The following is a 14,119-nucleotide window of genomic DNA, read 5'->3' as shown; positions in this document are numbered from 1 at the left end:
AGCTCCCATGGCAGGTTCACAGCCAGAGAGGGGCAGAGCCGGGAGCGGCATCACCTTTTACTCTTCCCATTCCCGAGCAGTTCCCGTGGGACCGTCCCCTGCTCTGCTCGCCCCTGCCCTGTCCATGATTGGCCCCAGCCCGGTCCCATTATTGGTGTCTGTGCCCTCATGGTGGTTTGGGGGATTACAGGAGACCCCAAACTAAAACCCGGGACACCTCCATCTCTGGGGTCCCCATCCCTGTCCCCATTCCCATTCCTGGTGTTTCCATCCCAGTCCCGTTGTCTCCTGGTGTTTCCATTCCTGTCCCCATTCCAATTCCTGTTATCCCCATTTCCATTCCTGCTGTTCACAACCTGCTGCCACTGGCCCCGTTCTCATTTCTGGTGTCCCAATCCCATTCCTGGTTCCCAAAGAGGAACTGCCGAATGCCAGAGGAGGGGATAAGAATTTATTGCCAAAACAGGAGATTTAATTAAAGCATTGGGAATAATTGTGGTTCTTGATTTTCAGACAAGAAAAAGCAGGAAGTTGATCCATCAGGAAGAGGCACGGGGGTGCCAGGGTGGGTGGAAGCAGCAGGATGAGCTCTGCCAGCAGCTCCTGGCTTTCCCCAGGCAGAGGGAAGGGGCTGGATCCAGCTCCATGGATTGCTTAGGTGGTGATTCCTGCTGGGATGAGAGTGGGGGACAGAGTCACCATGTCTCCGTCCTTATCCCAAGGGGTGAATCTGGCTGTGGAGCTCACAGAGAGCAGGAGCTCCTCTGGAATCCAGCATCATCTTTCCCCAGCCATCCCACCCAATCCCACTGTGGAATTCCACCTCTATCCCACTCCATCCATCCAGCCTGATCCTGACCTATGGATCCAGCCCTGATAGCACTCCAGAATTCTGATCCTACTCTGGAACCCTGCCCTGATCTGGAATCCCATCCCAATCCTGCTCCATCCACTATGCTCTGATTCCCCTTGGAATCCCACCTGGATCCCACTCCATACCTGCAGGGGAGCCATCAGTTCAAGCATCTGCTCCTATGGAAAACAGAAGATCCATGAGATTCTGGATCCATGAGATTCTGGATCACACACCTGAATCCATCCTGGGATCCATCAAGGAGAGTATCTGGATCTGTATCCAGACACACTGCTGGTACACTCATAGGCGTTGTGTTGTATCCATTCCTCTCCCTGTTCCCTATGGAAATAAAGCAGGATCAGCACCTGTGGCACAGGATTTCTGGAATGCTGTCAGGTGGATCTGTGCCCCTTCCCCACCCCCATCCTGTGAGTTACCAGATTGGAGCTTCCAGACACCGAATCCCATGAGGCTGATGATGATGATGGCAGCGATGACGGACAGGGCGACCACCACTGGGGTGGAATTCCTGATGGAATCTGGCTCTGGGAGGGGTGGGAGTGTGAGGAGGGGGAGGGGAACCCCCATCTCACTACGACACATTCCCAAATTCCCTGTTCCCAAATTCCCAGTTCCCACATTCCACATTCCCAGCCTCACCCCAGGCAAAGATCCCAGGCTCTGGCATCCCGGCGTGCTCCACCCGGCACCGGTACTGCTCCCACTCCCCCGGCAGCGCCTCGATCCTGGCCCGGCTGTGGAAGGTGCCGTCGCTGTTGGGAACGACCCCGTCCCACTCCATCTCCTGATCCCGGATTTCATCCCCTTTCATCCAGCTGATCCCGATGACCCCGGGGTAGAATCCATACACACGGCAGGACAACGTCAGGATCCCGTGTTCCTCTTTGCTGGACACGTGGACATCAGGGGGCTCTGGAATGGGATAATGGCGACATCCAACCATGGAATTCCCACGAGCATGGGGAGATGATGTGATCTGGAATTCCCAAGGCAAGGGAATGGGGCTGAGATCCATCCATGGAATTCCCCTGCAAATTACCACATTCCGAAGTCCTCCATTCTCAAATTCCACATTTTGATGGGAATTCCATCCCCACCTTTGCGCTCCAGCGCCTCCTGCCCGTATCTGATGAATATCTGGAGCCATTCTGGACAGGTGAGCCCCAGGTATTTTATCCACTGCTCCACCTCGATCTGTTCGTGTTCCCCTTTCCTCTTGGTGACCTGGGAAGCGATGTTGGCTGGCACGAAGCTGTTGGATCCCAGCTCGGAGGCGAGGAAATCCTGCCCGTCGTAGCCGTACCGGTCCGATCCCTGGACAGTCCCATCGGACAGGAGGTCACAGCCAGAAACCCACTGCAGTGTGTGGAGACCTGGGGGGCAAACAGACCCAGAGAGACCCATGGAATTGTGTCCCAGCCCCACAGAGCCCCATACAGAGTGTGATGGAGACCCACAGAGCCTCATCCCAGCCCCTTGGATCCCCATGGATTTCCACCTAGCCCCACAGATCACCCCCAGCCCCACAAATGCCCCACAAATCCCAGCCCAGCCACACAGATCCCATTCCAGACTCACAGATGCCCCCTAGACCCACAAATCCCAGCCCAGCCCCACAGATCGCTCCTAGCCCCAAAGATCCCAGCCCAGCCCCACAGATTGCCCCCAGCCCCTCAGGTCCCCCAGGCCCACAGATTCATCCCAGCTTCACAGGTTCCATCCCAGCCCCACAGATACACATCCCAGCCCCAGAGATGCACCCCGGCCCTACAGATCTCCCCTAGCCCCAAAGCTTCCCTCTCCAGCACAGAGATCTCCCATAGCACCATGGATTGCAACCCAACCCCACAGATACATCCCAGCCCCACAGATGCACCTCAGCCCCATAGATCCCATCTCAGACCCACAGATCCTCCCCAGCCCCAAAGATCCCCCTCCAGCCCACACATCTCTCATAGCACAACAGATCCCATTCCAGCCCCAAAAATGTCCGTCAGCCCCACAAATCTCATCCCAGTCCCACAGATCCTCATGAGACCCACAGACCCCCCCCAGGCCCACAGATCCCATCCCAGACCCAAAGATCCTCCTCCAGCCCAGAGATCTCTTCTAGCACTATGGATCACATCTCAGCCCCACAGATCCCAGCCCAGCCCCATGGAACTCTCCAATTCCCAGCTGTCCCCACGTACCCCTGCTATGGTTGTACCGGACCCGCAGTGTCTCCAGGCTGTCGGCAGCCCAGCGCCGGTGCACCTCAGCGATCTTGGTCTCTCCATCCCAAAATCCCGGCTCGGGTCCCTTCTCCATCCACGGCGTCTGTGGCTCCATCCGGCCCCGCTCGCTGTCATAGCGCATAATGGGGATCCCATCCAGGAATCCCATGGCCAGGAACTGGGGGACCCCCGGGCTGGGCTCTGACACCGCCATGTGCTGGTACCGCAGGGAGTGGAGAACTGGGGGGACACGGAGATTTGGGGGAACTGGGGGGTCAAGGGTAAAGGAAAGGGAGAGCTGACAGAGCCAGGAAGGGCTTTGGGGATCCCAGGGCAGTTGGTGCAGGGAGTGTCAGTGCCGGGGTAGGGGGTGCAAGGGGGTCCCACTGCACAGGACTGGGGGCTCAGGGGGGTCCCAGAGTCAAGGAAAAGGAGGGTACAGGAATTGGGAGAGCTGGGACGGGGAGTCCAAGAGGTTCCTGTGTCCAGGAAAGGGGGATCCAGGGGCCCTCAGGGTCAGGGAAAGGGGGTCACAGGGTGGGGAGACCCGGAATGGTAGAGAAAGGGAGTGCAGAGGGTATTGGTGCAGGATAAGGGGCTGTAGGGGGGTCCCAGTGTATGGGAATGGAAGTTCAGGGGGGTCTTGCTGGTACACAGGGGGGTGTAGGAGGGTGCCTGTGCCCAGGAAAGGGGGTACAGGGGGGTCAAAGTGCTCAGTAAGGATGTGCAGGGGGTCCCAGTCCCAAAAAAAAAGGGTTATGGGGGTCTGGGTGCTGAATGAGACATGCAGGGGAGTCCCCATGCCCAGGAATGGGGGTTCAGGGGGTCCCAGAGTCAAGGAAAAGGGGGGATGGGAGAGGTGGGATGGCTGGAAAAGGGGGCAGGGGGTGATACTGGTGCAGGATAAGGGGGGGTCAGAGGGATCCTGGTGCTGAACAAGATGGGATCCAAGGGGATCCAAGGATAAAGGAATGATGGGTGCAGGGACTGGGAGGGGTGAAATGAGAGGTCCAGGGGTCTCTGTTCCCAGGAAAATGGGGGTCCAGGCGTCCCCAGTGACGAGAAAACAGAAGTCACAAGAAAGGAAGACCCAGGATGGCTGGGAATGGGGGTCCTGGAGGTGTTTGGTGTAGACCAAAGGAGGGACTTCGGGCTGGGAAAAGCTGGAGTGCGGGTCAGGGGGTCTTAGGATCAAGGAAAAGGAGGGTCTGGAAGAGGTGGGATGGCCAGGAAAGGGGGTGCAGGGGGGTATTGGTACAGGATAACTGGGTATATGGGGGTCCTGGTGCCAGATGAGGGGGCTGCAGAGAGTCCTCATGCCCAGGAATGGGGGTGAAGGGGGGTCCCAGTGCCCAGAAATTGTGGCCAAGGGGGTTCCAGTGCCTGGGACCCCCTGCAGGAAGAGCAGGGAGTGAAGAACTGGGAGCACTCTGAGATTGGCAGGTTTGGGAGGTGCAAGGGTCAAGAAAGTGGAATTGGGAGAGCCAAGAGAGTCAGGAAGGGTCCAAGGTTCAAGTAAAAGGCGGGGATGGGACTGGGAAAGGAGAGACAGAGGGCCCAGGGGGTCCCTGTGCCCAGGAAAGGGCAGTCCAGGGGTCCCCAGTGTTGAGGAAAGTGGGATCTGAGGGCTGAGAAGTGCAGGAATAGGGACTCAGGGGTTCCCAGAGTCAAAGAAAAGGGAGGATCAGGGGGCTGGGAGAGGCAGGATGGCTGGAAAAGGGATTGCAGGGGGGTATTTGTTCAGAGTAAAGGAGTTCTGGGGGGTTCTGGAGCCGGGGATGGGGTGCAGGGGGGTCCCCGTATATGGAAATGGGAGTTCAGGTGGTCCCAGTGAGGAATAAGGTGGTTCAGGGTGTCCCAATGCCCAGGAATGGGGATCCAAGGGGTCCCACTGCCAGTTAAGGGGGTGCAGGGTGGTCCCAGTGCCCAGGAATGGGGGCTCAAGGGGTTTCCCGTGGGCAGAAATGGAGTATCAGGGGGCCTCCCTTCTGGGAATAGGGTTTGGGGGAGGTTCCCTTCGCGGGAAAGAAGGTTCAAGGGGGTCCCCCTGTCCAGGAATTGCGGTTCAGGAGGTTTCCCGTGCCCAGGAATGGACGTTCAAGGATCCCAGTGCGGATAAGGGGGTTTAGAGGGGTCCTGGTGCTGCGGGGGGGGGGGGGGTGTCCCAGTGCCCGGGAATGGGGGTTTAGGGGGGTCCCAGTGCCCAGGCATGGCAGTTCCGGAGTTCCTCACTCCGAGGGTCCCACTTACCCTTCGTCCCCCCCCCCGGGGCCCCCAGGAGCCCCAGCAGCCCCAGGAGCGCCCCCAGACCCAGCGCTGGGGCCATCGCGCTGCTCCGCTGCGGCCCCGCCGGGCCCTGACCCGGACCAGGTCCCGCCCACAGAGCCGCCTCCGGCCCGCGATTGGCTCCGCCGTTTCCCGATCGCCAATGGAAGCCCGATCCGCCTGTGACGTCATCGGACTCCGGGCTGATCCCGGTGGCGCAGGTTGTGAGACGGGAAAGCGAAAGTGTCCGAGGGAGCGCGGGGGAGGCGGGGACTGGGAAATTCCCGGGAATTCACCTGAATCCCCTTTGGGACCCCTCCTGGGACCCCTCTGGATCCCCCCGGGACACCCTGGGACCCTCCACGGTCACGAATTGCGGGACCCCCGGGCCGGGCTGGGCTGAACTCCCGCGCCCTGCGGTGAAACTCGGCCTTAAACCCGCTGGTTCGGGGGCAGGATTGGGAAAGGGCGGCGGTGCCGGGAAGGGACCGGGACGGAGCGGGGCAGGCTGGGATGGACTGGGGTGGAGTGGGATAGACTAGGACACCGGGATACACCGAGACCAGAACTGGGGTGACAGAGATCGTACTGGGAACAACTGGGACCACATTGAGGGTGGCTGGGGTCATACTGGCATCATACTGGGAGTGACTGGGAGCATTCTGAGGGCAGGTGAGACCATGCTGAGGGCACCTGAGATCATGCTGGAGGGGACTGGGATCATACGGGAGTGAGTGGGGCGACACTGGAGGTGACTGGGAGGCACTGAGCCCATGCTGGGAGTGCCCTGGGCCCCACTGGGTGGAACTGGGCAGAGCCGCTTAGGGTTGTTCTCCCCCAGGGCCCCTCGGGCCCGGCCGAGGCCGCAGTTCTGAGCCAGGGCCGAGCAGGGACCCCCCGGGTCCCACTGACACCCCCGGCCCTGCAGAGCTCAGGGACAGGGAATGGCCAGGGATAGGGAATGGCCAGGGATGGGGAATGGCCAGGGATAGGGAATGGCCAGGGATAGGGAATGGCCAGGGACAGGGAATGGCCAGGGACAGGGAATGGCCAGGGACAGGGAATGGCCAAGGATAGGGAATAGCCAGGAATAGGGAATGGCCAGGAAAAGGGAATGCCTAGAGACAGGGGATGGCCAGGGACAGGGAATGGCCCCGGGGACAGGGAGCAGCTGAGGCCATGGCATGGCTGGTTCCTGCCCTGGATGTCACCGCCGGGAACGTTCGTTCCCCCCGTGGGCAGCGAGGGGCGCCGGAGGGTCCCTGTGCCCCCCTGCCCTCAGTCCCTGCCGGCACCGCTCCGGGCCGTGTCGCTGTCACGGAGAGGCCGCTGCCCCGGGACAGGCTTGGCTGCAGAGTTTGGGGTTAAACCCGCCCCGCTGGGCCGGGGGGGCAGCCCTGGACACCAGGGCTCTGCTCCTGGGGCTCTGCAGGGGCTCCCGCGGGGGCTCGGCCTCCTTGGGGCATCCCCTGCTCCGGCCTGGGCTCCTCCCGGGCTGCGGGGGGGTCTCTGCCCCATCCCGGGCTCCTCCGCAGGGCACAGTCGCTCCAGCTCAGGGGCACACGGAGCTCCAGCCGGGTCGGAATAGCAGCGATTCCCTGCGCTCCCGGAGCCCGGGCACATCGCCAGGGTGGGAATGCTCAAGGGGCGGCTCCGGGCACATCGCCAGGGTGGGAATGCTCAAGGGGCGGCTCCGGGCACATCGCCAGGGTGGGAATGCTCACGGGGCGGCTCCGGGCACATCGCCAGGGCTGGGAATGCTCAAGGGGCTGCTCCGGGCATATCGCCAGGGTGGGAATGCTCCAGCGGCGGCTCCGGGCACATCGCCAGGGCTGTTTCCCGCAAACCGCGGGGGTTTCGGAGAGGGAGGCGGGTTCTGTACAAAGTGCGGGCGGGGGGCGGGCACTCGGCTCGGCTCGGCTCGGACGCGGCCCCAGCGCAGGTGGGACCCGAAAGGCTCGCCCCCCGTGCCCCGCCGTGTCCCCTCCCCAGGCCCGCGGAGGGAGCGGCTGCCCGAGGGCTCCTCCTTCCCTCTCGCTCGGAGCTGGGGCCGCAGCAGCGCTGGCCCGTCCCGGTTCCGCTCGGCCCGACAGGTTTGGCCGCCCCGTCCCCGGGAGTGTCCCCGGCCGGTGGGACCGGGCTTGGAGCCCCCTGGGCTGGTGGGAGGTGTCCCCGCGCGGGGCACGGGTGGGGCGGGGTGGGCTTTATGGTCCCTCCCAACCCAAGCCCTGCTGGGACTGAAACACAGACGCGATCTGGGATGGACCCGAGATGGGGATGTGGGATGGACTGGGATGGGGGTGTGGGTGGACCGGGGTGGGGTGTGGGATGGACCGGGATGGGGTGTGGGATGGACCGGGATGGGGGTGTGGGATAAACCGGGATGGGGGTGTGGGATGGACCGGGATGGGGTGTGGGATGGACCGGGATGGGGGTGTGGGCCAGATTGGGGCTGTGGGGGCTGGGCTGGACTAGGATGAAGCAAACTGGGATTTGAGTTTAGTTTTCTCTTCCCATGATTGCTGTGCCATATCCAGAGAGAATTTGTGAGGGGGAAGGAGGATGTGGTACTAGAGGAGAAATAATAGGCAGATTTCTCCTCCCCGTCCTGCTCCATCTCCCCTGGGCCTCCCCCTCCAGCCCAGCCCAGCCTGTGGGTCCCACCTTGGGGTCCCAGTGACCCCCCAGGTGTCTCCTTGCAGGGACACCTCAGGTAAGGGCTGAATTACTCTTTTATTTTCTGATAAAAAGTGGACATTCCTGTCGACTGTTTGGATTCCCTCTCTTTTGGTCACTGGAGAAAAGCCCCTTTGAATAATTCCCACATGCACTTGTGGACTCATTTCCCTTCCCTGGGCAGCAAAACAAAAGGCCACAACTATATTGGGCTGTAATAGTTTTGAAATGCTCTTTGGGGCACAGAAGTCCTGTATTTGCTCCAAACTCAGAGTCTTTGGGAGTATTTTCCATGACAAGTTTCTCTGCTGTTCCCCACTAGATCTTTTCTCCTCCTCTTCCTCCCCCACCTGTTTTTTCCCTCAAAATGCCCTAAAGTGCAGCCTGGGGCAGCAGGAATTTGGGGGCTGAGAACAGTAAAAATCACTGCATCAATTCAACCTTATTCAAAATCAAGTGTTTGGGTGGGAAAAACGATCCTTTTGGTTCCTACTTTGCAGGCACAGGTAGATGGTTCTTACCTGGAGAATATTTACCTGTGAAGGAAATGCTGGGTAAGGGCTGGTAATAATTGGAATTTGTTGATGTCAGGGTTTATACATAGTTTTAATTAATGTGGAAACTCTTTGCAGCTCCCAGTGACTCACCAGCAGCATCCACATTCTGTGCCAGTGGATTCTTGTCCTCTTTCTCTGTTTATTTTCCTTATAAATATTCTACAAACTGTAATCGTGGGGTCAGTTTTGCTTTGCTGAACTTGTTAATTTTTAACTTTGGCTTGGGGATAGTGCATGGCCAAGGAAAGCAGGAAATGAGTTTAGGAAAAGCAATGAAGAAGGTGGGAAAATGTGCTGATGTGGGAGGTCACAGCAATAACAAGGCTGAGCACAGGCTGGGACAGGAAACAGTGAACAAAAAACAGCCTTGAGGAAAGAAACAGGCTTAGAAAAATGCCTGTGGGGGGAGAGTTTGGGGGATTATCAGCTTTTTGTGGGTTTATATTTCAGCCATGAGAGCATCATGGGACAGCCCCGGGATGGAGCAGGAGCTGTCCAGGCCCTGAGAGCTCAGGGTGTTGTCTGAGATCAGCTCATGGCAGGAGGAGCTGAGGGTGCCCCTGTCCCCTCTGTGCCCCCCCCAGGGGTGGCAGGAGGAGCTGAGGGTGCCCCTGTCCCCTCTGTCCCCCCAGGGGTGGCAGGAGGAGCTGAGGGTGCCCCTGTCCCCTCTGTGCCCCCCAGGGGTGGCAGAAGCCCCTCAGGAGGCAGGTCCAGAGGGACCATCCCCTGTCCTGGGGGCTCCACGAGCTGCCCTGCACAGGGTGGGGAGACGGGGTGGGCTCAGGTGGGGCTGAAGCACCTTGTGGGGTGATCTGGGGGGCCTGGACTGAAAACACCTCACAGCTGTGCAAGTCCTTGAGACAAAATCTTTCCAGGGCACACAGAGATGGCAGAGCCAAGGGTGAGCTGGGAAAACAAAGCGAGTCCTGGTTCTCTGAAGGCTGAAATCACCCAAACCCGGCAAAGGGAAAATTGTGCTTGATATGCCTGGCAGGAAAGAGCCCCAAATCAGGCATTTCCCACTCCCCAGTTCCCACCCTGAGCAGGAACTGGCTTAGTTTGCACAGGTGAGACTCAGCTGCTGCGATGGAGCCACTGCAGGGGAGGGCAGAGGAAGGGACCAGTAAGAACCAGTTCTTGTTTTGGAGTTCTGGTTTAGGGTTTTGAGGGCAGCTAAAATTGGATCAGAGAGCTGTGAGGGGGAATGATAGAGAATGTGAAGGTTGTTTGCCAGCTGTGGGGAAGGATTAAGAAGGTTAAAGAAGGATTAAGAAGGTTTAAATTGTTTACAGGCTGTGGGTCCGAGAAGGAGCTGCGGGAGGGACCGGGGAGAGCTCCGGGACGGGACCGGGGGAAATGCGAGGAGTGACGGCGGAAATAACCAATAGACACTCAGGACGGAAGAGTGACAGGCACAGCAGCCAATGGGCGTTCGGCGCTTTCTTCCAGCCCCGCCCCGCTGGGCCCGCCCGTCGTTTCCCGGGCGGAACTTCCCCGCCCGCCCCGATCGGCAGAAGAGCCCGGGCAGGGCCGGGCCGGGTTAGATGGGGCCGGGCAGGGCCAGACAGGGCCGGGTAAGGCAGGATCGGTCAGTCCCGCCGCGGTGCCCCGGGCGCTCCCCCCGCCGCAGCCCCCGCTCCGCCGCTGCCAGGTCGGGTCCCGCGGGCTCCGCTGCTGCTGTCGAGGGCCGAGGGAGCCGCGAGCGGGGCCGGGCTCGGCGCTCCGAGGGGATGGGCAGGGAGGGGCTGCGGGGGGCACAGGGGAGGCCGGGGGGGTCCCTGGGAGCCCGCAGGGAGCAGCGAGTGCCCTGCGGAGCCGCCGAGATGCTGCCCGGGCTCTGCCAGCAGATGGATCCGGGCCGGCTGAGGAGGGAGCTGCGGGACAGCTCGGGGGGCGCGGGGGCCCTGCCTGGGGGCGGCACCCACGAAAGCCGCTCTCCCTCCCTCTGCCGGCGGGCAGGGCAGGGAAAATCCAACGGAGGGCTCGGCCCTTGGCGTGGGGAGCGGGAGAGATCCCTCCCCGAGCACCAGCGCGGGCAAATCAGACTCCCAGCGGTCGTGGGAATTAAATTGGTACTGCCGGAATGAGAGCAGGAGAAGGAGAACTAAACCCGACCAAGCCCTTCCCCCCACCCCTCCCTCCTTCCCAGTTCTCCTCCTCCCCCCTCAGCGGGGCAGGGAGCTGGGAATGGGGATCCCAGCCAGTTGTTGGTGCTGCTGCTCAGGGAGAGGGGTTGGGGTCCTTGCCCTGCTCCCCTGTGGGTTTGGGATTATCCTCTTTTATCCTCTTTCTTGATGCTGAAACAAACTGCGGAAATTTCCTGATTTTTATTTCCCATTTTTTCCCCCCAGCTTTTGGATACATAAGGAAAAAACCCATTCTACCTCTATAAACAGGAACTGCTGGAGGGTTCCAGGGCTGGCCCAAAATTGGGCTTAACACCCAAAAACATGAAGGAAAAGGAGAGAACAAGGTTGGGAATTGGTGGTTGTTTCATGAAATGGTCCAAGTGTCTCAAATCTGGGGAAAATGTGAGTTTGGGGGGTGGAAAATGAGCTGGGGATGGAGCCCCTGTAGCTTTTTCCATCATGTGTTGGGGTTTGGTTTCCTTATTAAACTGTCCCAGCTGAGCCCGTGGGGATTGGCATTTCCCCCTTGGATTGTGTCCCCCAGCCCAGGGTGGAGCAGAGTGTGTGAGCAGCTGGGAGGGATCAGCTGCCCCCGGGGTTAAACCAGGCCGGGGGGGGGGGGGTGGGGGGTGCTGAGCACGGGGCTGGGACCCTCCCAGCTGCTCCTGCCCCGGGGACACCCTCAGCACCAGCCTGGCTGTGCTCCCGCCCAGGGCACCCTGGGCAAGGCAGAGCCCGGGGGGATGAACGTGCCCCGGGGTCCCAGCGCTGCTCCGGAGCAGGAGGCAGTGCCAGCCCCTCCCGGGGCCAGCCAGGCCTGGAGCCACAGCCTGGCAGCTGGGCAAGGCCAGCCCGCAGGGAGGAAGGGCTGGGGAAGGCGCTGCCACCCCTGGGGGGGCACAGAGGGGACAGGGGCACCCTCAGCTCCTCCTGCCACCACCTCAGCTCGGACAACACCCCGAGCTCCCGGGGCCTGCACAGCTCCTGCTCCAGCCCAGGGCTTTGCCAGGATGCTCCTGTGCTCCTAAAATAAAGCACAGAAAGCTGATAATCCCCCCAGGCACTCACAGCTCTCCTCAGCAAAGGAAAACTCATCCCATAGGAGTTATCCTTGTAATATTTATAAGGAAAAATAAAATAAACGGAACAAGGACCAACTGACACAGAGCAGAAATACCTGTGGCTGCTGCTGTCCAGTCAGTGGCAACTGCAAAGGGTTTCTGTACTTATTAAAACTCTATAAACCCCCCACATCAATGCCCAGCAGGTGTTCTTACAATCCCCACAGTAAATAAAATTATTCCCAGCCCCTGCACCTGGTACTTCCCCCACAGGTAAAGAGTTTCCAGGTGAGAACCCCCTGCCTGTGCTTGCAAAGGGAAGACCCAAAAGGATATTTTTCCCTGTCCAAATGCTGGAATTGTTAATAAGGTTTCACTGATGCAACATTTTGTTCCTGTCCCCCATCCCCAAATCCCTCCTGCTCCAGGCTGCAGCTTGGGGCATTTTGGAGTGAAAACCAAGTGTGGGGGGGAAAGAGGTTGAAAAAAGGTGATGGAGGCACAGAAATGTCTCTCCCTTACAGATTTCCCCTCCTTTCCTCTCTCCCAGATTCATTGACTCCCACCCACCCCCAGGCCTGTTTTGGATCAAAGCTCCAGGAGATTCCTCTGGGTGGGGGGACAGCAGCTCCCAAACTCCTCCCAAGGGCCCCTCCAGCCCTTCCCCCACCGGCCCCCAGTGGGTCAGGGGATGGAACCCACCAGCCTTCCCCACCCAGAACCATTTCCCAGCCCTGGGCAGGGCCTCTGCTCCAGGGAAAGGCTCCTTCTCTCTCCCAGCACAAGAGGGCAAAGAAAAGCAGCTCCAGCTCAGCCCCAGCTGTGGGTGCTGAGCACCAGGGTGGCCGTGAGGGCCCCGAGGGGACAGTGGGGACAGTGGGGGGGGGGGGGGGGGGCGGGCTGCGATAAGGACCCCTCGGGCTCTGGAATGCCAGTTCCTGTTCAATGAAGGGGCATAGGAAAGGGAGAGACTCAAGGCATCCATCACTCCCCACCCCCAGAGCCCAAGGCAGGGTGTCCTGGGGCAAAGCTCCCTGGAGAGACCCCCCAAGTCCCTGCAGCCCCCCCTGAGCAGGGGCAGGAGGAGCTGGGCATTCCCAAAAAAATCTCCTTTGGGGGTCCCAGCATGGGGGGTGGGACAGCAGCCAATCAGAGCCTGGAGAAAAGCCCCCCCAGCCCCTCCTCCCTCAGTCCGGGCCTCAGTTTGCCCACCCTGAGCAGCCCTTGGGGACCCAAGGGGTGGCATCACCCCACCCCCATCAGCATCCCCTCGAGTTCCTCTGCCCCACCAATCTGGGGGGCCAGCAGACACGACCCCCAGTCCCTGCACCCCTGGGATGGGGCCTGGGGGGTTTGTATCCAGAGGGAGGAAAACCAGGAGAAAGGACAAGGAGTTCCAGCACAAGGTACCAAGAGGAAAAAAGTATTTCTCACTTTCCAGAATGGTGAAAATAAAAGATCAGGGTGTTGATTCTGAAGGCTAAGAGAGAAGAATCAATAAAATATAATTGAAAGACTCATAAAATGTTGGAATCAATGAAATGTCAGGTCTATTTAAAAAAAATATAAAAAAAGAGTGTTGTGGAACTGGTACACGCTCAGTGGAAGCCCTGGGGACTCCTTTATCCTGCCCTCTAATTAGGAGCACTTTATTAGGTTAATTAACCACTGATTCATTACTCTCTATTCGTCTGACAGGCACAGGCCAGCACAGGCTCCACAGGCTGCAGGGCTGCTGCTCCTGGCAGGACTCAGGGCATTGGTTTTATTTGCCCCCAAAAGGGAAAACAGCCGCAGATCCCTTTGGCCGAGCAGAGGATGGAACAGACTTGCGTAAGAAAGGACCATAAATCGTTTTTCCCCAGCTTGGGAAGAACAAACCAAAGAGAACTGAGGCGAGACCCCCTCAGTCGGGCCCTGGAGCGCGGGGAAGTCGCGTCGCAGCCGCTCCGGCTCCGGCAGCGGCACCGCCGGGTCGTGACGGGGAGGGGCGGGAGGGGGAGCCGGGCGGGAACGGGGAGGGGAAGGGGAAGGGGAAAGGAGAGGGAGAGGGAGAGGGAAAGGGAAAGGGCCCTGGGGGCGCCGCTACGAGGGGTCCCCGCCAGGCCGTGTCACTGAAGAGCCGCCCCGCGGGACGAGCGAAGTGCGAATACAAAGCACATAATGAAGGAAATGGAACAGAGATCGGCACTGAGGGGTCCCGGCCGGCACTGACGGGCCGCCCCGCGGGACGGGCCCTGTCGGGAGTCACCGGAGATGGGGGCGAGGTCGGAACAGAATAAAATGCAGAGGACAAAACAAAGTAAAACAAAAGAGCCGCACCGGAGGAGTCTCCGCC

General features: G+C 59.9%; 2 protein-coding genes and 1 long non-coding RNA gene across 7 annotated transcripts in view; 2 read left to right on the top strand and 1 right to left on the bottom strand.

Moving 5' to 3' along the window:
* Window positions 1-14,119, top strand: part of LOC139673827 (zinc finger protein 16-like) — a 76,944-nt gene that overhangs the window by 34,638 nt on the left and 28,187 nt on the right. The window lies entirely within an intron of this gene.
* LOC139673830 (class I histocompatibility antigen, F10 alpha chain-like) lies at window positions 430-5,455 on the bottom strand. 4 transcript variants are annotated; one of them, XM_071559657.1, is made up of 8 exons: window positions 5,344-5,455; window positions 3,070-3,333; window positions 1,975-2,250; window positions 1,517-1,789; window positions 1,294-1,401; window positions 1,157-1,195; window positions 1,000-1,032; window positions 430-671 (listed from the first exon to the last, which is right to left on the bottom strand). In XM_071559657.1, the coding sequence occupies exons 1-7, from the start codon at window positions 5,417-5,419 to the stop codon at window positions 1,019-1,021; spliced, it is 1,050 nt and encodes a 349-aa protein (XP_071415758.1). In that variant the 5' UTR covers window positions 5,420-5,455; the 3' UTR covers window positions 430-671; window positions 1,000-1,018. The 4 variants fall into 4 exon arrangements, with proteins under 4 accessions (XP_071415758.1, XP_071415757.1, XP_071415756.1 ...); XM_071559656.1 differs by having other exon boundaries at window positions 430-668; XM_071559655.1 differs by having other exon boundaries at window positions 1,000-1,195.
* On the top strand, window positions 9,416-13,785 carry LOC139673914 (uncharacterized). 2 transcript variants are annotated; one of them, XR_011698231.1, is made up of 3 exons: window positions 9,416-10,165; window positions 10,943-11,064; window positions 13,480-13,785. It is a non-coding gene; the product is annotated as an uncharacterized lncRNA (long non-coding RNA). The 2 variants fall into 2 exon arrangements; XR_011698232.1 differs by having other exon boundaries at window positions 10,943-11,122.

The sequence above is a fragment of the Pithys albifrons genome, chromosome 7 (assembly GCF_047495875.1).
Source record: "Pithys albifrons albifrons isolate INPA30051 chromosome 7, PitAlb_v1, whole genome shotgun sequence".
Lineage (NCBI taxonomy): Eukaryota > Metazoa > Chordata > Aves > Passeriformes > Thamnophilidae > Pithys > Pithys albifrons.
Note: the sequence above shows the minus strand (reverse complement) of the source record. Positions and strands in the feature narration are given on the sequence as shown.